This window comes from Podospora pseudopauciseta, chromosome 4 (genome assembly GCF_035222475.1).
Source record: "Podospora pseudopauciseta strain CBS 411.78 chromosome 4, whole genome shotgun sequence".
NCBI lineage: Eukaryota > Fungi > Ascomycota > Sordariomycetes > Sordariales > Podosporaceae > Podospora > Podospora pseudopauciseta.
This window is the reverse complement of record NC_085894.1, coordinates 3,451,162-3,473,113: the sequence shown is the minus strand read 5'-3', so window position 1 is coordinate 3,473,113 and position 21,952 is coordinate 3,451,162. Positions and strand designations below refer to the sequence as shown.

The window sequence follows — 21,952 nt, the reverse complement described above, 5'->3', positions numbered from 1 at the left end:
CGACGTACTCGGGGTCAACTGTCCCAGCCTCAAGAGAAAAAGGTGGACAGCGAAGCTTTGTCAAACGCGGCGATGTGCGGCGGCGACACAGAGCAAATGGCCGGTCTCGGGACGGGAGTCGTCGTGTTTCGGGGCCGTGGAGAAGAAGGTAATCTGAAAAGACGTAAAGTATTATCATTAGCTAAATACCAGATGCCATTGACTAAAGAAGCCAGCCAGCTGTTGAGTTGATTTCGAGATTGGGGAGCTTAGCAGAGAGCAAAGCAAAGCAGAGCAAAGCAAAAGAGCTGGAGGTGAGTGAGTGAACCTTCCCCAGAACCCCCCCAGGCAGCGCAACCTGACGCAACCGTTTTCGCCGTGCGGGACAGCAGGAATAGGTTGGAGATGCGTACCTTCTTGGACCCCGAGCTTTAGATTTCCCCCCCTATCTGCCGGGCAAATTCGAAAGTGCAAGGCGCGCTTCCATGTGTCTCGGTCGAGGTTGGTGAGGTCAGGCTGTCTGTTGGTTGCCCTTGCGCACTGTCAACAGGACGGCACTCTTGTCGCTAGGTGAAGGCGCCGGGCTTGTCTCTCCAACAGGACGGAAGCTTGGTCCAAGGGTACCAGGGTGGCTTGCATCCATGCACGCTTATCTCATCCGCCCCGCCAAGCCTCGGCGCACAGGCCATCTGGCACCTTGGCGTCGACTTGGAATGGCGGGGACGTTGCTCGGAAGCGGGTCTCAACTGCCGCGACCACTCCACAACCAGAGCTCACAACTCACAGCTCATAGCTCATAGCTCATAGCTCATAGCTCATAGCTCATAGCTCACAGCTCACAGCTCATAGCTCAGATGTAGTAAGCTATCTTGAGGTGGAGGAATTTGTCTAGATGGTGCGTTCTCTTAACATGCACACCAATTCTGAAGAAACAAGACACTTGAATACCTATGAAACGTAGTATGAGTGAGACTGAGATCTAAGTTTGTCGGCTGGAAATTCATGCTTGGGCTCTCTGGAATCCGATGGTCTAAAGATCACCGAACAATGAAGGTGCCAACTCAAAGCTGAAATATCAGAAGAAGCTTAGTTGTAATCAAAAGTAGCATTATGTCTATACATTCATCACATCCATAACAGCGTATGGCACCTTGAGGTATTGAGAGTGGACCATTGCTGTCCGCGATGTCTCGAGAGTCACTCTATATGACGACTGTCTGCGGCTAGATATTCGGAGCCGCATCTATACAGTGTCTTGATATTATGATATGTAGCTGCTGTGTACAGAGAATGACCAGACTTCAAATGAAGCTCCAAACAGATGCATAAACAGTGGCACATGCCGATCCATGCAGCCAATCTCTGGCCTTGTAGACTCTGATGACCGTTCATACCCCGATACCACTTGACAATATGGGCTCCTTTCATAGACACCAACTGACGGACAACATTGTCCCATTCAATTTGAAGCAACGTTCACAATGAGGCCACTTGCCACCTCGTCCCTTCCCATTCCCATCCACCCTCGAGACACGGTTCATCAGACAAGATTGGTACCGAACTCGTCTCCCACCCATGGTCCCAGAAATCTTGTGTATAAATCCAGGCCGATCTCTGCATTTATCAATCTCTTCTCTTCTTCTTCTTCTTCAGACTGAGAGCCAGCTTTCAGACTTAGGGGGTTAAAAGCCCTCCTTCAGCTGCTATGTTTTCATCATTGTCTTATTGCCTCACCGGGTGCGGTGGTCACACCCACAATGCCGTTGTGCGTGAGAGAAGGTCCATGGAGCCGTAAATCCTGGATCAAAGCGGTCACCACTTCGTGGTTGCGTTCCGTTAGCATAGTTTTGGACCTGACCTTTCCATGCCAGGCGTCATGTTGTCGAAGGAACTACATTTCCCCTCCCCTTTCATCACATGTTTGCCCTTCCCTCTCCGTACCCATTTCCTTGCACCGTATCCATTTCCCCGCCCTGCCCTCTCACCAATTCGCAACACACTTTGCACGGCGGCGGTTGGGAGGGAGATGGTTGATCAGGCGCGTGAGGAGGTGACGGAGGGACATTGGGGTTTGAGATGCATGGGAAGATCGGACTTTGGAGTTGGGAATGGGAATGGGGGGTTCTTGTATCTGAAATGCGGTGTTGGAGATGCATACCTAGGTACTAGAAGGAACTAATGGGTTTAGGTGGCAGCAGACTCAAAAGACATCACTGTCTGTGCCGTGACTATTTGTTGCATCTAGGTAGCCGGTCCTGTTTTTTCGAGAAGATAAATTGATGGTGGAAGGAAATTGTTGATTATATGCTTTGATGGTGGCTTGAAAACAGCTGTCAAAGACAAAGTGTGCAGCCCTGTCAGATTCGAGCCCGAGAGGGTTCAACTGCCACTGTCGCCGCATTGGGCTGGACAGTGTAACAAGGCAGGAGCATTTTTGAGCATCAATGGTTCACATGGTTGTGGTAACCTTTTGTGTGGCTGAATGAAGCCGTAACTGAAACATGGTCGTCCGAGTGTGCTCAAAGAACACAAGCAGATGGCGTAAACGCCTATCTCTCAGCAACTGATGACCCCGATTGCGTCAATCACCACCGGCCTTGCCAGCAGGAAAAATAAATATCTCTCCAGACGCACATTACTCTTCCATCTCTTCGTTCTTCTTCTTCTCACTTTTCGCAACTGGCGTCCCAGACTTGGGCTCATTTTTGGAGCCAGGCTCATTTTCATACCCACCGCCTGCCTTTTCGTACTCTTTAGCCAGTTTCATCCCTTTCCATGCTGCCCACTGGCCCTTTCCATCGCCAGATTTATTGGGTTCTTGCTTGATTTCTGTGGATAATGGTCAGCACTTCTTCTTTAAGAGTGTTGGTGCATTGATTGGACCAGTACCCACCCTCCTTGAGTTCCTCTCGAAGCTGTGGGTCTGTGGGTTTTCCTTTGCTGCTTGGCATGATTTGTGTAGAGATGATTATTGGTTCCGATGTTGTTGGTTGAAGACAAATTGAAGGAAGCTGTTGAGATATGGTGATTGCTAGACCCCGTCGACCGACACGCGGGAGGAGTGGGATTTTTATGTGATAAATAGTGATCTTTGATCTTTGATGCACATGTCTCTGACAAAGCTGTGTGTCAATCCGATCTCCCGTTAGCTTGGGAGCTGTAGCGATCAATTTGGGTGATGCATTACATCATTTTCTGAGACAGCGCCATTGTCTGATTCGATGCAGGCACGGAGACGGCCATCCTCACCAGGCAGATTCGGAAAATAGGAGTTCACTGGTACCTTAAGTCATTCGATAAGGTAAATACCCTAGAAATGGTCTGCTTGCATGGCATTCATGTGCCTTGATTGATGTCTCACGTCCTCCTTTGCATCTTCGCCTTCCATGCCCCGTACTGTCGACAGACTTTCACCACCCGCTCCAACACAAAGGAAGATGCAATTGCCATTAAAGAGTACCATGCTTGTTCCATAAAGCCCTGCCAGAGTCAATACAAGGTTTAGATCGATTTTCAATAACAATGGTGACAGGGGCGTACTGAAAAAAGGGGGGTAATTGCTAGTGGTATTCCGATAGGACACACGGACAAATAGGTGGTCGGTTCCAATCCGACTCCGGGATATGAATCTTGAGTCAGGAGTGCCGAGCCATTGCGAGGATCCGAGGGGTTCAATCGCCTAGATAATGAGATGGGTGTGATGAGTGAGCGTTTGGGACCGAACGAGAAGTAAGGTATTGTGGAAGTTACGGTGGGGAACTTGACCGTGGGCTTCTATGGCGCAAGTATCACAATTTTGATATGAAAATTCAAATTCCAGGGTTTCATGGAAGATGCTTCTTTCCTCTTTTATGTAACGCACTTCACGGTTTGATTGAGAAGTGGGTAATGGTTGAGCCAACAGTCTCTCTTATCAGGTAGGTACCAACATTGGATCGATCGATTTGTTCGCAACCCAAAAGAATTTGAACCCACCATGAGAGTTTCTATTTTCCTTCCTCTCTCATTCATACACCGCTGACAACAACCCCCACTAACATCGCAATAACGGATAAACCAACCCAACATCATGACCTCCTTTTCCACGGCGACAAGGTCCCTGTGGAGACAGGCCATACCGTGCAAGCACAGCTCTTGGCGTCCCGTCCACGTGGGGCGGGGCAGTCTGCTTTAGCCAAGAGAGGTCTTCCAACCACCGCAGCTCTCATCATCCTCCTCCAGTGCCCAACAACCCCCCATCAACATCAACATGGCCAAATTCCAAATCCTGTCCGACTTGCACCTGGAGGTCTCACCCGCCGAGCAATTCGCAGAGCATGGCTATTCTGCCTTCCACGTTGAACCCCGCGCGCCTTACCTCGCCCTGCTCGGCGACATCGGCCTCATAACCCAACGCGATGCTTTGAGGAAGTTCCTTCTTATCCAACTTGGCAAGTTCAAAGTTGTGTTTTTTGTTGCGGGAAATCACGAGCCATATTCCTCCTCTTGGGAGGAGGTTAGTTTGTTTTTGGAGGAGATGTCGGTTTTGGTGGAGCAGAGGAGGAAAGAAGGGGAGAAGCTGGGAGACTTTGTCCCGCTTGATAGGACGAGATATGATATCAAGGGTGAGGAAGGGGAGGTTGTGACTGTGCTGGGGTGTACCCTCCACTCTTATGTGGCATCCAAGTACAAGGACGAGGTGACGAGAAAGTTGAATGACTTTTATAGGATCAAAGGGTGGACAGTGAAGGACCATAATAAAGCGCACGAGGCAGATAAAGATTGGCTTAATAAAGAGGTGAAGAAGATTGAGAAGGAGGACGCGAAGGAGGGGAAGAAAAGGAAGGTGGTTATTTTCACTCATCACAGCCCAACGACGGATCGGAGGGCTAATGATGCTCAGCATGAGCGTGTGAAGGGATGGGAGGCAGTGGCGAGTGCGTTTAGGACGGACCTGAGCCGTGAGAAGTGTTGGAGGAGTGACAGGGTGAAGCTCTGGGCGTTTGGGCATACGCATTTTAACTGTGATTTTTCGGTAGATGGGAAGAGAGTGTGTACGAACCAAAAGGGGTACGGTTTCGTTGCCGGTAAAGGCATGTCGCCAGGCTTCGACCCTGAGAGGGTTGTGGAGGTCTGAATGGCGGTCCACGAGCTGCCAGCCACACGTACCTTGAAAGATAGCCACAGAACTTCAATCTCGCAGAATCCGGAGCAAACGTGCTGTCTGTTACAGCCTCAAGCCACACGAGGCTGTTGCTAAGGTGAAGCGTTTTTTCCACAGCAGGATGTGGCCCACCTAAACAATGGAAATCCGGATCTCTGTCTTCACCCACCACCAAACAACTCCGGCTCCCCAAACCACTTCATCCGACCCCCGTCTTCCAGCACAACGCAACTCACAAGCAAACGATGCGGCTCCATCACCTTCTCGCCTTGGCAGGTCTTGCCTTGGCGACGTTCACGTGCTTACCCCATGCAAATCAAGTGTGCCTGTACTGCAAGGTTCTGTCGATATTATGCACGATTGAGGAGCGCTGCGCGCCAACCTGATGGCACCATCACGCACCGTACAGCAACGGTGACAGCTACTGGTACAGCAACCGCAGCAGCAAGCGTCGCCGTGTTTATCGAGAAGCCAGACGCTACGACTGCGATCATGTTGGGCGCACCGTCCATCAACGTTGTGGTGCCAGAAAAAGGGGACATCATGTTTGGGATGGATAAAATAGAGTACGTGATGGGGGAGATGCAGCCAAAAAACTACGACAATAGCGAGCAGACCAGCCCCGAGCCCTTCAGTAGCGCGCACCCCAGCAGTGCAGGCCATGACCGCAGCAACCGACGACTTCACTGGCAAACACTCGAACAGCGAGTGCGAGAACTCAAGCCACGAGCTACACAAGGCAGGCCAGGCAACCGCCAAAGAGTCCGAAAGGTTAGAGTCCATCATCCATCATTGTCAACAACAAGCACTAAACATTGACCGGAAGCCAGTGAGGCACCTGAGCAAGAGGAAAAGAAGTCAAGGCCTTGGTGGATCTGGGTCCTGTTGGGCATTCTCCTGCTTGCTGTTTATGGGAAGAATCGCTGGTCCACCGCCGGGGCCACGCTTATGAGTATGTCTGGGTTGACATAGGTTGCTCTGATTTGCAAGATAAACCCGCCATATGTGCGTATAAAACAGTATGTTATCCTAGATACAATATCTACATGTCCTTGCATCATGATAATTCCTTCATTGTCCAACCAGAAACATGACCACCACAAGAGACATTACGGCAATCAATCAATCCCCGAACATAACATGTCTCTGTCACGCTACTGCAAGTCAGCAGAGAAGTTATCGACAGTAAAAGTCGCCGGACCACCAGTAAAGGCCTCAGTGCCGACTTGGTACACTACACAAGCAAAAGTCAGTAAACCAATCATCACCCCTCGCCGTGGAGATAGTGCAGGACTCACCAATCAAGTTCTGCTGACTGGACGGGTACTGGTAATTGCTCTCCAAATACCGGAAGAACTCCTTCACATCAGCGCTAAAGCTCTTGACCGTCCCCGAGGGAACAACAAAGCTGTACACCCTCATAGCCCCGTTCCACCCCACCCACAAGTCCCAAGACCTCCCAGCAAGGGTGACGGTCCGCTCCTTGGTACCAATGGGATAAACATTCCCATATCTCGCCAACCTACGCAATCGCCCCCCGCCTCTTGTCAGCATGATCCCACCAACAATTAGCTGTCCAGGGAAGAAGCACTCACCAAATCATCAACTCATAATCCCCCCCGTAATTAGGATGATCCGGATCCGCCGCCGTGAAGACATCATATGCCACATTCGCCCTCACATTCTCATTGTCGTACCTCCACGTGACGCTCGTCGGCATCCTGTTGATGGAGCTGATCTTCCTCCCCTTGGCAACCTGCCTGCCCGAGTAAGGGTAGCTCTTGACGTTGTCGGGGGCGCCCTGCCAAGTCCAGGTTGTGGACCACGAGATGCCGTTGTTGGAGGCGCCGTTGAGGTAGGTGCACTGGGAGCCAGAGGTGGCCGTGTCTTTGCCCCAGAGGTTGTTGAGGAGCTCGTAGCCGTTGCCGGACCAGTAGGCGTAGAGCTCGCAGAGGGAGGCTCGCTGGCGGGGGATGAGGCTGGAGGCTTGGGCCATGCTGGCCGCGGCGAGGAGGAGGGTGGAGACCTTCATGGTTGCGGTTGGGGAGGGGTTTGGGCCGGTGGCGATGATGATCTTGCCTGCTGGACAGGTGTTGGGGCTAGGAGACAAGCCGTTGGTTTTATAACCTTGACAAGGGCCATCGTGACGAGAGTTTTGAACATCCCGCCTCGAGAGAGGCGTGATGTTGATTTTCTCGGACCACGGCCCCAATCTACTTAGCCACGGAATGGTTCCGGGCCGTTGTGGATGCTGGTCTTGCGGCTCGATACATTCCAGTCGGCCCTACGAGATCCAAGATATGACACATATGATGCTATTAGCGCGGGTAACGTGTGCTCCAGTGTCCTATATGATTTAATAGTACGATGTTAACTGAATTTCCACCAATTGATCCTTGTCAGTACGTTTTTGTACGCTTGCTATCATCCGCACATTCCCAATGTGATAGCTCCAAGAGCCGCTTCCATTTGCCGAGTCCAATTATGACAAGTCAACGGCCGGGAAAAGGTAACAATTGTACTTTTGGTGGCTGATTGTAAAAAGCTTAATCGGACCGTCGTCAGGGTCTTGGGTGGTAGCATCGTGGGTTTCTCAGTCCGGCAATCATGGCAGATATCCGCCCCAATGAAATCCATCCGCTTCACCCCAGATTCCCGCAAAACTCGGAACAGCCTACCGAGTGATCGTATACCAGCGGTCCGGGTTAAACGGTCGCTTATAGGAACCCCTGAATGATACCATTAAGCCCGAAAGCGAAGAGCTGGACCAAATGTTCAGATGTTGACGTGATGGCTGACTGGTAGGTGGGAGAAACGTGACCTGTAGAACACACAACAAGTAGCAGTGTTGGCCCCAGCTATGGCCATTTCTACTAGTAATCCGCCGTCCTGCATCGCACGACTGGTGTGTTTCCACCCCATCTAACGTCTTGTCTCAGAAGGCTCTTCTTGCTCAAGGGGAACCTTGCAAACGGCTTCCAGCCTCCAACCATCTGGATCAACGACAAAGGCAGCGAAATAATTCCTCCCATAGTGCTCTCTCACTCCAGGTGTCCCATTGTCAGTGCCCCCAAACTCGATTGCTTTCGCATGAAAATCGACGACAGCTTGTCTGGTCGGCGCATTGAAGGCGATGTGGAACCCCGGTCCCGGGGTGGCGGCATCCCGGTGCTCGAAGATGTTGAGAAGCTCATGCTCTTCGTCCGGGCCGTACCCAAGTGTTCGGACTTTGCCGGTGGATGGGTCGGAAACAGGTCCGCTGTCGTACACGAGCCGGAGGCCGAGAGGCGCCAGAACCGCCGTGTAAAAGGCCCGGGAGACAACGTAGTCACGCACCCCGATAGAGATGTGACCTAGGGGGTTGAAGTGTGTCATTCTGGTAGTTGTTGTATGCGGTGCAACCGGGAAGATCACGCGAGGTAAATTCTGAAGGTTGATGTTGAGCCCCACCCCAGGTGCTTCTGCTCGTTGGCCAATTGCAGGCTGGCATGTGATTGTCGTGCATAATTATGAGATTCGAACTGACACCATTCTTTTGTAGTCGTGTCTCAGGTTGATGTGATGTGGTCAATAAAGGCAAACAAGACATGTGTTTCGATCCGACAGCCAGATCCAGGGACTGCAGCTCGCCGAAATCCGGGTTTAAGCCATTGGTTCATCGTCTCCGAGTCTAAGTCTGATATGTTCCGGTCCGTTATTATAGCATAGGCGTCACGACAGGTAATGGTTGATTCATCAGGATGTGTTGGGGGAAGAAGAGGGCCATCGTTATTCGAATCTTCAATGGCGGCGGTAGATTGGGGTGACGCCGGCATAGGACTGTCCGGCATCGGCTCTGGGACATCGTCGATATCATTAAGGCTCTCTTGGATGTCTGATGAATCGACGCCAGCGTGCCAGGTGACCAAGCTTGACGTTTCGTTGGCTTGGAGGGTGGGAGGCTGGAGAGCACGTAGTCGGGAGATTTCGGCATGGAGCTCCTCGATCTGCTTCAGCGCATCGTCTAGTTTGCTTTGGGTACTGGCCAATGTGGCCTCCAAATCACATATACGCCCTTTGACTCTGGCACGATGACGTCGCTGGTTCTCTCGCTGGCGCGCCGCGTCGTGACCTGGAGGTTTGGCTGAAAATTTGGTGATACTGCTTTGAAACGTAGGCTGGCGTGGCATGTTTGCAGGCAATCAGGGTCAAATATCGGGAGCGAAGCCAGGCTGGTACAGATCTAGACGAGGCAGATGAAGGGAATTGGTGAGGACAGGCGAGCACTGGGCAAGATTCTGGTGACAAACCAAATCTTTTCCATATTGGGCTGGCGCGTCATCTAGTGGACCTCGCGCTAACCAGATCTGGTCCACTTTCAATGACATACCACTCAAACCTCGACAACACGCAGCACATCAGATGCACCTCACGAGAATCAGCCTTAGTAAAGAGTGGGGATCAACAAAGATAAATACCCTTTTCTAGGACTCCGGTTTTGATCCTAGCTTTAGGTTTCGCACAACAACTTCTCAGAACCACCAGGTAGTCTGGCCTTCACAGCGGCCTCTATATTGTTGGATTGTCCTACACGACCTGCCTTTTATGAACTTCTATTGAACATCCAAGCATGGATTCAACCGAGCAGATCTACGCCCAAGTCCGGGAGCACTACAGCAGTGCCTCTCGAACGGCGGCCCCAAAGTACGGAGAGAGTGTGGCCAAGTCATTCGGATACAGCGAGGACGAGTTATCCAACATCCCCGAAGACGCCAACCTGGGTCTCAGTTGCGGCAATCCACTTGCCATTACCAGCCTCAAAGAGGGCGAGACGGTCATCGACCTAGGCAGCGGTGCGGGCTTCGACATCTTCCTCGCCTCGACAAAGATTGGTTCCAGTGGAAGAGCCATTGGCGTAGACATCAATGATGTCCGTTCTTATCCGGCAACTTCCGCGTTCTCTGAACACACCGCTGACAAGGTTGCTAGGAAATGCTCGCCCGCGCCGAAAAGATCAAGGCCTCCCGCGGCAGCTCGGTCTCCAACGTCACTTTCATCAAAGGCAATATCACCTCTGTCCCTCTCCCAGACGTTACTGCCGACCTCATCATCTCAAACTGCGTGATCAACCTGGTCCCATACGAAGAGAAGAATCTTGTCTTCAAGGAGATGTACCGTCTTCTGAAGCCCGGTGGAAGGGTTGCCGTGTCGGACATTCTTGCCAAGAAGCCCCTGCCGGATCAGCTGAGAAAGGATGTTGCCATGTATGTTGGATGTATTGCCGGTGCTGCCGAGGTTGCCGATTATCAGAACTGGTTCAGGGAGGCGGGGTTCAAAGACTCGGTCATCACGGATACACAGGCTGATCTGAATGTCTATTTGGACACCAACGAGGATGGGACCAAAAAGTCTGGGGATTGTTGTGGACCTGTTGCCGCTGTTTCTGCTTGCGATGGTGGGGATGAGGCCAAGAAAGCGACGCCATCTTGTTCTTCTGCCACTACCGATAGCAGTGATATGGGGAGGACAAATCTCAATGAGTTCGTTGGTAAGTTAGCATTCTTGCGTATAGAGGAGACCAGAGCACGGTAGCTGACAAGATTTACAGGATCTTATAAGATCTTCGCTGTCAAAGACTAAGTGGAGCTTTTTCTTGAAGCAGGGCTGAACAGAGCAAATGAATAGGATAAGATTAGATGGTTACAGTCAGACAAGGTGGTGCTAGGGCAAAAGAAAAATACAAAAATGCAACGCTGGAAGAACAAGCAGACGTTATGTGGCCGGGCCAGGAGTCAACCTGGGTCTTCGCTCGAACTCGGGAATGCACTAACCGCTGTACTACCGCGCCCACGGAATGCTAACTTGGGACTTGGAATCGTATAGTGGGGTTGGGCTGGGCTGAGTGTATGGTTGAGTGGCTTGGGTTGGCAACTGGTGGGTGGTGTATGTGGCGTTGGGGTTGTCCAGGGCAAAGCTTTTGTGAGTGGCGCAGATGGATTATGTGTTCTTCGTGATATCTCACTGGTAAGCTCTTTTGGGTATTTCTCTTCTGTCCAGACGACAATATTCAGTTACATGCCAAGTTCAAATCACCCATGAATTGGTATTAAACACCCCTCTCTGCTTCGGTTAGTTATTCAGTAAGCGTTGAAGTCAAGTCGACATGATGGCCTACCGATCAATATGCCTACCTTAGTCACCTAGGTAGCATTTCGCAAGCTCTGGATTTCGCGCGCACCCTGACAATGGTCCGGCACACCGTAGCAAAGACTCGATCGAAGAGCTAGGTACTAGCTGGATAGGTACCTACCTATTGGGCTCGGGAAACCTAACCTGGCTCGGTCAATCGTACAAGGGGACAGGACCTTTCCTAAACCTTTTTCCCATCCAGCCCAGAGTGATTATAGGCAGGTAGTTACCTGGACATAAGTCACATCGCCCAGTTGATATGCAATATGTGTCACAGTATATACTGTGCCTGAAGAGATGTGGGGCTATCATTCTGGTTGCTCCATGGTGGTTGTATTCTGGGCCTGCAGGGCCGTAGTGGTTTTATTCCTGTGCAGCACTTTGTCAATTTACATTATACCATAACAATATGCCTCCGACACAGTGCGTATGTCCGGGTAAGGCCGTTCCTTTCCCGCCGTTTCACCGCATTCTTCAGACCTGGTTGGAACACCTAATGGTTACTTTATAATGCTGTTGGCTTCCCAGCTGCAGCAAATTACTCGTCTAAATCCTAGGTCAGGCCATTCCAGGCAGGGGCACAATACATACCTACCCACCTAGGTAAGCTAGTTTATCTCACTTCAGTCAACCTTTCCCCCGTTGTCTAGGCAGCTTCTTTTGCTCAATGGCTTCCCTAACAATTCTTCTCGCTATGGCGTCGTAAGCTGTTTCTCTGCTATATCGCTCACTTCAAGTTTCTCTTCCCGAGACCGTGTGCCCTAACATTCCGGTCACTCGACAAAACACCTAATCATCTGATATTTCTTGTTACGCAGTCACTTCGGCGGCCACAAGCATCATGGCCAGCACAGATAATGGAAAACGCTCATTTGAGAGCGCTGACTCCGACCAGGCATCGACGTTTCTCCCTACCGGTGCCGCCTTCATCGGATACCGCCCCTTTCAATCCATAATGAACCTCCACAGCAATTTCTTAGGAGTAGTCAACGCGCTAAAGACATTCAAGCTCTGCGGTGCCACCGAAGACGGCTTTCTCTACCTCGTCGAGGCACACTTCGGCTTCACTCCCCGCGGCCCCCTTCACTTCGGACCCGGTTACTACCTCCGCAACGGAACCAGCCCCAAGAGCCCCATCCTCGCTGCCACGGGGGATGAGTTTCCGCTGCCGCTCTCGTCCAGCTTTTCAGGCCAAAGACGGCGGTAAAGCTTCCCCCGCTAGATCAGGAGAAGAATCCCCGCGACATGATCACCGAGGTGGTGCACTCCACCACGAGCAAGGAGCATGGCGTGGCCTTTGGGTTCGAGATTGAGGTCGGCGTGAAGAGGATGATGAGGGAGGCGTTTGAGTGGCGGAAGACTAGCAGAGGTAGCAGCAACGACAACCAGAACAAGAGTGGCCAAGCGGAGGAGCACGCTGAACGGGAACTGTGTACACGTTGTAGCGTCTTACACCTGGTCCCGCTAGCCGACCCTTATCCGAGGCGGGATCGTCACGCTCAGCAGCCTCCGCCTCATGGCTGCCCGGGGCTGAGAGTAAAGTTCAGACTGTCGCCGAGGTGGTTTTTAGCAACGTGCTGAACTGGAAACATCCATTCACGTTGGAGTTGAAACAGGCTGGTCGCACAGGGGAGCTGGGCGAGCGTTGGACGTTGATGGTGGTCATGACTACGTTGAGTCTGTATTTCCTGCGCCAGGCTGGCAAGACGAACAAGACGACGGTTGGAGCTGCACAGAAATTGCATTCAAAGTAGCTTGGCTTCAGGAGCTTGGAGGTAGGTAAGTAATCATGCGTAATCGAAGCCGGGGTTCAGTCCGTGATCTGGAGTATGGAAAAAGCGATGTAGAAGATCATTAATGACAAAAGAGGAACCGAATCCAGAAAGTACTTATGCAAAGTAAAAAAGCAATGATGGCCCAAAAGATAGAACACTTCAATGCCTACTACTGGAATCGAACCAATGATCTTTCCATTGACTGAGGCTGCAAGAGCCATACAAGTGGAACGCGTTACCACTGCGCCAAGCAGGCTGTTTTCTCATGTGATGTGAGGTTATTTCCAGTATGGCGTCAATGGGGTTAAGAGATGAGTGGACATGGTGGGGCACGAATGTGGGTTCTGCCAGTGGCAGGTGTTGTGATTTGGGTTATGCTTTGCTTTCCCAGTTTCTTGACTTGTGCTTATACCAACTGCACATCTTTAGCCAACAAAATATCGTAGTGTAGGTGTGAAAAAATGCTTGAAGATGGATGAGAGCATGAGGTTTTCTCTGAGAACCAGAGCTGAAACCCGGGCCTCATGTATCTATTGGCTTGCCTTGATCAAACGCTCAGTGTGCAACTGACGTGGAGGATTGTCACTGCCGTGGCTTGAGTGAGGTGGTCAGTCTTCAGATGAGGATCAACTGCTACAGACTCGGAGCCTCGACCACGTCAAACCTACCAAACAACGCCGTTCTCTCACCCACCTACCCTTCTGGCCTTCCTCTCTTTCCATCTCCCCTTATGAAACATCACCTTATAACCCTCCTGACCAACGCCATGACAGGATACTTTTTGTCCGCCTTGTGCGACTGACGGGGCTGCCAATATCAGGTTCGGATTCTCTGCCTCGACGATGTCCCATCCATGTATAAGAGCACCGCTACCTTGCAAAGAGAGACACCTTCCTTTACCCATCATCAGCAACCGGATACAGCTTCAACTACCGATTCATAAACAGCAAAGGGTGTGTGATTTCATAAGTCGTCATGAAGTCAAACACAGCTGACCCAGGTCTTATGTATAGCTCTGCTCAGACGATAAAAGCTTTTGTGCGCCGTTTATCAAACCAACTTGGTCACCTCTACCAGCATGACTGGCAGCCGTCCCCCCACGTCCCCTCCTGAACCGGAGACTCCGCCTGCGACCCTTACTTCGGACGGCTAACACCAATGCCGTAAGGGGGTTATTTCCCAGTACCACCAAAAAAGCGGAGAATCATGGAGAAGGATAGGCACGACAGGGAAAGGATAGCTGGACTTTTCCAGAGATCGAGGTGGATGGAACCTAGCATTTAATATCGAAATTCCAGTTCAAAACCGATAGCGACGAACCCTGGATGCAATAGTTCAACCGACATTAGTGTGTGAATAAATGACCTGACATATCGACTGCACCCAAGCCATCATCCTTATCCTCAAACCGCTCTTAATCAACTCTCTAGGTAGGTGGCCATCACAATGTCCAACACCCACCAACCCCCCACCCCTCCCTCCTCGCAATCGCCTCCTCAGCCCTGCTTAGACAACCCCATCGCCTCTCCCTTCCCCCCTACCATTTCCCCCCATCCCTCCCCCTCCCCGGTCCTCTCCTCATCTGTAATCAGCAACCACATCCCAAAACGCCCTCCCACCCACAGGATCCCTCCCCGCCAACGCCCCCCTCCCCTTCCCCAACTGACAATCACTCCCCCTCAAAACCTCCGTCCTCTTCCTTCCCGCCTCCTCACACTCCCCACAAACCCTCATATCCCTTTCCTCAACCCCCACACTCGTAACCATCACCGGCCCCCATTTATCAAATACACACGCGCAATCCCCAGTCATGATCCTCCGGCAACATCCCACATAAGGCTGGAAAGGTGACTCGGTGTCCCAGTTGTAATCCGGCTCGGGATCTGGACCTGGTCTTTTGTTGCAGGCTGGGCAGAGGTAGGGGAGGTGGAAGAGGCGGGTGCAGGGCATTTTTCTTTTCCTTTTTTTTTTCTTTTCCCTTTTTGTTTGCGCTTGTGAATGCGAGTTGGTAGTGCCTGAAAGTAACAGGTAGTTCACGCGAGGGCGCAGATGGAATTTAGTTATAGCCGCGCGCGGGCAGGTGTTATCGTGAGGTGGTGGAGGTTCGCGCGGGGAGGTGGTGAGCAAGCTGGGTCAGGCGGTGCGTTAGCGGATGATGCGAGTGTTGGATTGGAAAAGGAGTATTAATAATGTCGAACCTTTTAACCCGTGATGCCTTTAAAGTAAGGTAGTGAGTTCGTGAAGAATTTGGTGCAAGTGAATTTGGTCAGAGAAATTATGATGTGCTCTTGACATGTGAGGATAACTGTGGCTGAAAGTATGATTCTCTGTGTTGAACCTTGAGAGATCGGGGCTTGGGGGTGTTGCAAAGCTTAAAAATGTCGAACCTTGAAACTCGGTCGTGATCTCGAATTTTGGTGTTTTGAACTTTTTTGTTGAGATTTCGTTTGCGGTTTTGTGACTTTTGGCCGTGATAGCATCTGCACTCGTCTTTTTGGTCGAGGTTGCCATTCACCACTATTTGCAAGTGGGCCGTTGGAGAGCAAGAGCGTGAGCTCCCCAGTTGACATTACATCTTCCTCAACCAGGCCTGTCCTGTCGAACTGTTGCCGGATTGCGGTACCCCACCCAACCAACATAAAAACAAGTGTGCTGGACTTGGGGAGCTGGTTTCCATGTATCAGCGATTCCATAAGGCTGATGCTCTCTCAGAGGTGGATATAGATAAAATAAATCTGCAAGGTTTGGTTCTCTAAGGCCCATTTAAGCGATGGAATGGCCTGGAGAGACTCTTGAAATTCATGGGGGCCGACGGTTGGATGACCTAAGCTGACGCCGAAAATACTTGTATGTGAAAGACAGACCCTGATAACGATCGAACTGGCCTTCTATTTAGCGTACTGTCACCTTTATGCACATAATTGTACATTACCATTACAACCCCACGATCCTTTAGCTCATTCCTTCACCACCTCCCTCACCACCTCCCAGCATTAACCTCCAAAAACCCCTCCAACTCCCCATCCCCCCCCCCGTTCGCCTTCCCTTTATCATTCTCCTTACCCTTTCCCTTCTCCTTCTCCTTCTCCTTCTCCTTCTCCTTCTCCTTCTCCTTCTCCTTCTCCTTCTCCTTCTCCTTCTCCTTCTCCTTCTCCTTCTCCTTCTCCTTCTCCTTCCCATGATGATGATAACTATGACTCCTCACCCGCTCCATCAACCTCCCCATCCCACTCTTTGACCTTTTCAACTCATCCCTCTTGGGAATCTTACACGACAGCCCCCGTTTCATCTCATCCAAGCTCAACCTGGTAGGCACAGCAGTGTAGTGACAGCTCCGGCACTTGTCCCTAGCGTGCTCCTTGATCTCATCGGGTGCTTCGATTGCGCCGCCGGGGACGGGGGTGGGCTCCCAGCAGATGTTGAAGTGGGGCGTTGTCTGGAGGTTGGCCCAGTCGCACTTGATGAGGGTTGGTGGGGGGGTGAGGGTTGCGAGGCAGATCTTGGGGGGCTCTGAGCTGTCAATAAGGGGAGGTTGTGAGAGAGGAAACTCGGCGCTGGTGCGGCGGGATTTGGAGAGAGGTGGGGTGGGGAGCCCGGGGAGGGGGCGGCCGCAGCGGATCTGCTTGTAGTGTTGGAGTTGGCACATTGTTGCGGTGGGTTAAGGTGACAGTTGCAAGAGGATCGAAGTGAGAGATGTCCGGGAGCCGGTTGCCGGCGGTGAGATTTAAGTTTGAGGTCTCCGCTGTTGTGTTGGCTTTTGCGTTCGCAATGCGGCGTATGACTTGCGTGTTCCTGAGATTGCCACAAGACGGAGGAATGGGGATGGACTTGCCGTGCGGTATGAGATGAAGGGTCAATCGGCTGGAAAATGTCAACAGAAGTGAGTCCGAAACCTTATATCACGGCTTCCAATCTCCGAACCAACGGCGCGCCTTCACATTCCATCATACCTCTCGCCTCGTGGCGCGCTCCGAAGGCAGGATCCGCAAACCGCAACGTTGGTACCACTCGAGACAATTAACCTTTTCTATCCGTCTCAGACCCAGAGGCAAACCCGAGACATCTCCACTGTCCTCGACATTGTCATGTGATGGCCGGCTGCAACGTTGGCCAAAGCAGGTACGTCCAAGGTCTGGTGGTAAGTGTGTGTTGGTGGTCAACGTCGTGCGTTGGTCGGTCCTACACCAGCGCCTCAGGAAAAGTGGCCGAACGCGGTGCATCAATTTCCCCGAATACCTATTATGCAGCTGGTTTAGATGGTGTCAAAGGTATCGGAGCAACTCAGACACTCAAGTGATCTTGTTATCAAGCCGAGGAGTAGTCATCAATTAATCGGGTTCTGTTGGCAAACACCTCAAATTGTATAACCAAATGTCCTGTTGATGAGCTCAACAGTTAATCCCGCATCTGCCTCACATTGAGGTTAATCCGCTTGTTCTTCATCCACCCCCTCCACTCTTCGTACTTTCCATCTTCTGCCGGCCAGTCCTCCAAATAGTCCGGGCATGTCCCCTTCAGAACCTTGGGTACACCATGCCACGCAAACCTCGAGTCCTTGGTCATGTAGATGGCATCTCCCGATCTCAGTCTCAGCAGCAGATACTCTTTTTGTCCATCTCCAAAGCCTGCGGCCTTTTTCTCCTCGTCGCTCATCTTCCCGACATCGTTGGGCGCGATCATGAAGAGGGAGTCACACCCAAAGCTGAGAGAGATCAACCCTTTGTCAGTCTCCTCTGATACATCCCTGTGCATCATCATTGTGTCTCCTGGTGTGTAAAAGTTGACAATGGCTGCCTGGGCAAGAGTCTCCGGGAACAGTGTCTCCAGAAATCCGGCAATATCAGGTGGGAACTGAGGAGGCAGCTCGCCGGGGTAAATTCTGTTGGTCCAATCATACTGACCGCCGAGGGTCACCCAAGACAGTCTTCGCTGGAGGACTTGTTTGATGGTCAGGGGCTTGTGTACTGAGGGATCTTTTGGCGTAAAGGTAGTGGGAGAGTCTTGGGGCAGAGTAAAGAACGAGGCATGTTTGTGCTCGGGGCCTTCTGACCCTTGATCGGGGTATGGAAGCTCATAATGGAGATGGAGGTTGGTCTGATGGGTAGGGTGGCTGAGGTCTCGATGTACCATTTTCCGCAGGAGGATCTTTTGGACTTCTGGGGGGACGAGAGAGGGCAGAATGAGAAGACCTGCGGGTGGTGGTTAGTCAGGTATCATCAGGACATGTCAGAACTGTCGACGCACCTGGCAAGAGGGGGTGATAATATACTGGCACATCCTTATCCACTGTGATCTCGGGACTGCCAGGTGGGCAGACGTGCTTGAAGGACTGATTCAAGGTCTCTGCAGAGATGGTGCTTGCAATGACAAACTCGGCAGCCTTTTCTGGCGATAGAAGATCGTCGATATCATTTCCCTCTAGAACATCCTTTTGTTCTGTTCTGGAAAAGGCCTTCCATTTTGCCCTTAGCTGATCTGAAGGCTGCTCATGAGCATCGAGCTCTTTGATGTCCACCGTCATTGTCAACGATGTGAATTGGAATGGAGCTTATATGCAAGCTCTTAAACTTGGTGTGGGAGAAGCTTTTGCCGCAGGAGATGGTCGCAGTCAACGGTCTGCCTGTCGATGACTAAGACTCAAGACTCAGATATTCCAGACTGTTTTCTGCTGCCCGTGGTCGTGGATGTTGCACAAAAATACAGTACCTCTTGTTCTTTTCCCGATCGATAGCTGGCTCCTATCAAAAATATTCGGCGCGGGGTCCTTGTGCCCCTCTTCCCAGCGGGTGGCCAGACCTGCAGGGCGCAGAAGCTCGCTGGCAGTGGTTAAAAAGTGGATCCCTTTGCGCCACGCAGGGCCGGGCCACTCGCTGTGCGACAAGCCTCGACGCGATCTTTTGTTTGGGCGCGTCGCCGAGCTCCCGTTTCCACGGCTGCCACCCCCAGCTTGTTGATCAACTTTGAAATTTGGAGAAAACCAACAACGCCCACCACCACCACCACCACCACCACCACCGCTCGACATCGACATCGACAACCCACGACCCACAACCCACGACCAAGTAAGTTAGCCCTTCGATGGCTCAGGACATCTGACGCCTTCTCCCACCCCTCCAACGGTCCCTTTAATTTTCTCGACTTTCGACTTTGACTTTGACTTCGACATCGTCTTTGGTTCTCAGTTTGGGCCGCTATCTGTTTTGTCTCGGCATCGTCTCTGCCCCTCGTTCTCAGCCGTTGCACCACCACCACCACCACCACCACGAAAGCGACCACTTCCCCCACTTTGTATTCGATTTGAGCCTCCGCTTGGCCGCCGATACCCGACCAGTTTTGAACAAGAGAAAGGAGAACACCTCATAATACCGGAAAAAGGAACGATTTCTAACCACCATGGACAACTACCAGAAACTGGAAAAGATTGGCGAGGGTATGTTGTGGTCGGCATCTCCCTTGATTGCTGGCTCCCAACTAACACCCATCTGACACACAGGAACATACGGTGTCGTCTACAAGGCTCGTGACCTGAACAACGGCGGGCGCATAGTGGCCCTGAAGAAGATCCGTCTCGAAGCCGAAGATGAGGGTGTCCCGTCGACCGCCATCCGCGAGATCTCGCTGCTCAAGGAGATGCGCGACCCCAACATTGTGCGCCTGTTCAACATTGTGCACGCCGACGGCCACAAGCTCTACCTCGTTTTTGAATTCCTCGATCTCGACTTGAAGAAGTACATGGAGTCGCTGCCCACTAGTGATGGAGGCAAGGGGAAGGCTCTGCCTGAGGGCACAAGTGCTGAGCTCCACCGTTTGGGATTGGGCGATTCGATCATCAAGAAGTTCATGAGCCAGTTGTGCGAGGGTGTTCGTTACTGCCACAGTCACCGCATCTTGCACCGCGATCTCAAGCCGCAGAACTTGTTGATTGACCGCGACGGTAACCTGAAGCTTGCTGATTTCGGTCTGGCCCGCGCCTTTGGTGTTCCTCTGCGTACCTACACCCACGAGGTTGTCACTCTTTGGTACCGCGCTCCAGAAATTCTGCTTGGTGGCCGCCAGTATTCCACTGGTGTCGACATGTGGTCGGTAGGCTGCATCTTTGCCGAGATGTGCACGCGCAAGCCTTTGTTCCCTGGTGATTCGGAGATTGACGAGATCTTCAAGATCTTCCGGTAAGTTATGCTGCTGAGCAACAGAAGAGGAACTTGACTGACTGACTATCCTAGCTTGCTCGGTACCCCCACCGAAGATGTTTGGCCCGGCGTGACCTCGTATCCCGACTTTAAGGCCTCTTTCCCCAAATGGGTTCGCGATTACAGCAAGCCCCTGTGCGACAACCTCGACGACACAGGTCTTGACCTTTTGGAAATGATGCTGGTGTACGATCCCGCTGGTCGTATCTCTGCCAAGCAAGCCTGCAACCACCCCTATTTCGAGGACTTTCCCCGCCAGAGTGCTGGATACCGCTAGGAACACCATCCAATGACTTTGCAGGGCAATAGTACCCTTCGTTGTCCCCGTGTTGGTCCCCACACTGCCCCCGGCGACAACATCACTGCTCGTGGCGTTCAGCGGTCTCATTATCACATGTAAAGAGCATGATGGAGGGACTAGTTGGAGTCAGCCTCACACCCCGGCCGTTTCTGTGCACAACATAACTTGTTGATCCCGAGGCATAATTTGACGTCTGCTTTCAGGATACCTGTCGATCATACAGATAGTATACTTGAGGAATTCATATTGTCTGGCTTTAGACGGCGTTTGGAGGAGATTGCGGTCCCAAGGAGATTGCGGAATGATATGGGTTGCGCATTAGCACTGGTTTCTGGTTGGTGGAGAGGCATGGAGTGATTAGAGAGGCTGTGATGGATTTTTGTATTAATCAAAAAGTATAAGAGCACTATGGAAGAGGATACCAAGGGGGGGAGAAGCAGGCAGTATCCCTGGACATATTGTTGTTTCCATCAGAGATGGACGTACGGATGGGATCATTTTTCCCTTTGTCGCAGCACTGCTAGTGTATGGAGTAGGCGATGAATCCTGAGTAGGCAGAGCATTGCTTCTGTCGAAACACGTTGTGCTGTCGTCGGTGGTGGTGAAGGTGTGCCTTGTTGTTCTGGATGGATAGGAAACGACGGAGCTTCCCTCGTCTAGCATTTCTAGGCTCCACGTTGTGAGCTTTGCTCGGGGCGGTAGCTGCATGCCCTCGAGATAGCTCCAACATGATGACCTCAATACCCAGGCCAGCGCTGTTTACCTGCAACCAAGCGGCACAGAGCTGCCTAATGTCCCCTGTTGGGGCTTGTTTGTCATTTTGATACTCCCATTTCTCTCGTACTGAGGCAACCCACCTCCCCACCACCACCAGTGGCCTTCCCCGTCGTGCAAATCCGCCAAGATATCTACCCGAAGCACTCAACATTCCAGACTCATCAACGCTGTCCCCCAGTCACCACCACAGTTCAGCTTTGATGTGGCGCCGACGCGCCTAACCCGCTTATCCCGCAACCCATCTCCCGATCAGTATGCCCCTCTGCGGCGGGTATGTTAAAGCACATCAACCAGACAAAGAAAGTCCGAGGTTAAAGTCATGAGCGTCATGAGTAGCGGTGAGCATGGAAGGCCTCGTGGACCGAGGAGGTCGAGCTTCGGGCCGCATATTACTGGCATGCGTTCGGGCGGCGTGGAGTCGTCTTCACCGATGGGCGGATGCGGGAGGGATAGCTCCGGCGGCGGCGTGGGTGTTTTACTCACTTTTGGAGGGGAGGGAGGCTGGGGATGGTCATCTGGTCGTGGTGTGATAGCATCTTGAAACACCGGGTTGAACGCGAGGGTGGTCGGCGGTTTTTTTTGTGATGTGGTGGATGGAGGTCGAGATGATGCAGAGTAT

At 51.9% G+C, this 21,952-nt stretch overlaps 10 protein-coding genes and 1 non-coding gene across 11 annotated transcripts; 5 read left to right on the top strand and 6 right to left on the bottom strand.

Annotated features, from left to right (window-relative positions):
- Positions 1–60: 60 nt before the first annotated feature.
- QC763_0070400 (uncharacterized protein) lies at positions 61–622 on the bottom strand (the record flags this gene model as incomplete). The annotated part of the gene is made up of 2 exons (XM_062905974.1): positions 61–153; positions 521–622. The coding sequence occupies 2 exons, from the start codon at positions 620–622 to the stop codon at positions 61–63; spliced, it is 195 nt and encodes a 64-aa protein (XP_062766168.1).
- A 1,861-nt stretch (positions 623–2,483) lies between these two features.
- QC763_406000 (uncharacterized protein) lies at positions 2,484–3,123 on the bottom strand. The gene is made up of 2 exons (XM_062912239.1): positions 2,873–3,123; positions 2,484–2,808 (listed from the first exon to the last, which is right to left on the bottom strand). The coding sequence occupies exons 1-2, from the start codon at positions 2,928–2,930 to the stop codon at positions 2,615–2,617; spliced, it is 252 nt and encodes an 83-aa protein (XP_062766167.1). The 5' UTR covers positions 2,931–3,123; the 3' UTR covers positions 2,484–2,614.
- A 1,105-nt stretch (positions 3,124–4,228) lies between these two features.
- QC763_406010 (uncharacterized protein) lies at positions 4,229–5,095 on the top strand (the record flags this gene model as incomplete). The annotated part of the gene is made up of 1 exon (XM_062912240.1): positions 4,229–5,095. The coding sequence occupies one exon, from the start codon at positions 4,229–4,231 to the stop codon at positions 5,093–5,095; it is 867 nt and encodes a 288-aa protein (XP_062766166.1).
- Positions 5,096–5,614: 519 nt separating this feature from the next.
- Positions 5,615–6,186, top strand: QC763_0070370 (uncharacterized protein; the record flags this gene model as incomplete). The annotated part of the gene is made up of 3 exons (XM_062905973.1): positions 5,615–5,688; positions 5,738–5,893; positions 5,953–6,186. 3 exons carry the CDS (start codon positions 5,615–5,617, stop codon positions 6,092–6,094), a joined length of 372 nt encoding a protein of 123 aa, XP_062766165.1. The 3' UTR covers positions 6,095–6,186.
- QC763_406020 (uncharacterized protein) lies at positions 6,105–7,154 on the bottom strand (the record flags this gene model as incomplete). The annotated part of the gene is made up of 3 exons (XM_062912241.1): positions 6,105–6,356; positions 6,421–6,644; positions 6,718–7,154. The coding sequence occupies 3 exons, from the start codon at positions 7,152–7,154 to the stop codon at positions 6,277–6,279; spliced, it is 741 nt and encodes a 246-aa protein (XP_062766164.1). The 3' UTR covers positions 6,105–6,276.
- An 890-nt stretch (positions 7,155–8,044) lies between these two features.
- On the bottom strand, positions 8,045–9,358 carry QC763_406030 (uncharacterized protein; the record flags this gene model as incomplete). Its single annotated transcript, XM_062912242.1, has 2 exons — positions 8,710–9,358; positions 8,045–8,605 (listed from the first exon to the last, which is right to left on the bottom strand). Exons 1-2 carry the CDS (start codon positions 9,289–9,291, stop codon positions 8,045–8,047), a joined length of 1,143 nt encoding a protein of 380 aa, XP_062766163.1. The 5' UTR covers positions 9,292–9,358.
- QC763_406040 (uncharacterized protein) lies at positions 8,652–11,289 on the top strand. The gene is made up of 3 exons (XM_062912243.1): positions 8,652–10,031; positions 10,091–10,649; positions 10,710–11,289. The coding sequence occupies exons 1-3, from the start codon at positions 9,732–9,734 to the stop codon at positions 10,739–10,741; spliced, it is 891 nt and encodes a 296-aa protein (XP_062766162.1). The 5' UTR covers positions 8,652–9,731; the 3' UTR covers positions 10,742–11,289.
- Positions 11,290–12,131: 842 nt separating this feature from the next.
- Positions 12,132–12,497, top strand: QC763_406050 (uncharacterized protein; the record flags this gene model as incomplete). The annotated part of the gene is made up of 1 exon (XM_062912244.1): positions 12,132–12,497. One exon carries the CDS (start codon positions 12,132–12,134, stop codon positions 12,495–12,497), a length of 366 nt encoding a protein of 121 aa, XP_062766161.1.
- A 731-nt stretch (positions 12,498–13,228) lies between these two features.
- On the bottom strand, positions 13,229–13,321 carry QC763_0070320. Its single transcript has one exon. It is a non-coding gene; the product is annotated as a tRNA-Thr (tRNA).
- A 2,885-nt stretch (positions 13,322–16,206) lies between these two features.
- QC763_406060 (uncharacterized protein) lies at positions 16,207–19,168 on the bottom strand. Its single transcript, XM_062912245.1, has 2 exons — positions 18,310–19,168; positions 16,207–18,254 (listed from the first exon to the last, which is right to left on the bottom strand). Exons 1-2 carry the CDS (start codon positions 18,584–18,586, stop codon positions 17,461–17,463), a joined length of 1,071 nt encoding a protein of 356 aa, XP_062766160.1. The 5' UTR covers positions 18,587–19,168; the 3' UTR covers positions 16,207–17,460.
- On the top strand, positions 18,704–21,170 carry CDC28 (Cyclin-dependent kinase catalytic subunit). Its single transcript, XM_062912246.1, has 3 exons — positions 18,704–19,495; positions 19,559–20,234; positions 20,289–21,170. The coding sequence occupies exons 1-3, from the start codon at positions 19,459–19,461 to the stop codon at positions 20,530–20,532; spliced, it is 957 nt and encodes a 318-aa protein (XP_062766159.1). The 5' UTR covers positions 18,704–19,458; the 3' UTR covers positions 20,533–21,170.
- Positions 21,171–21,952: the final 782 nt, after the last annotated feature.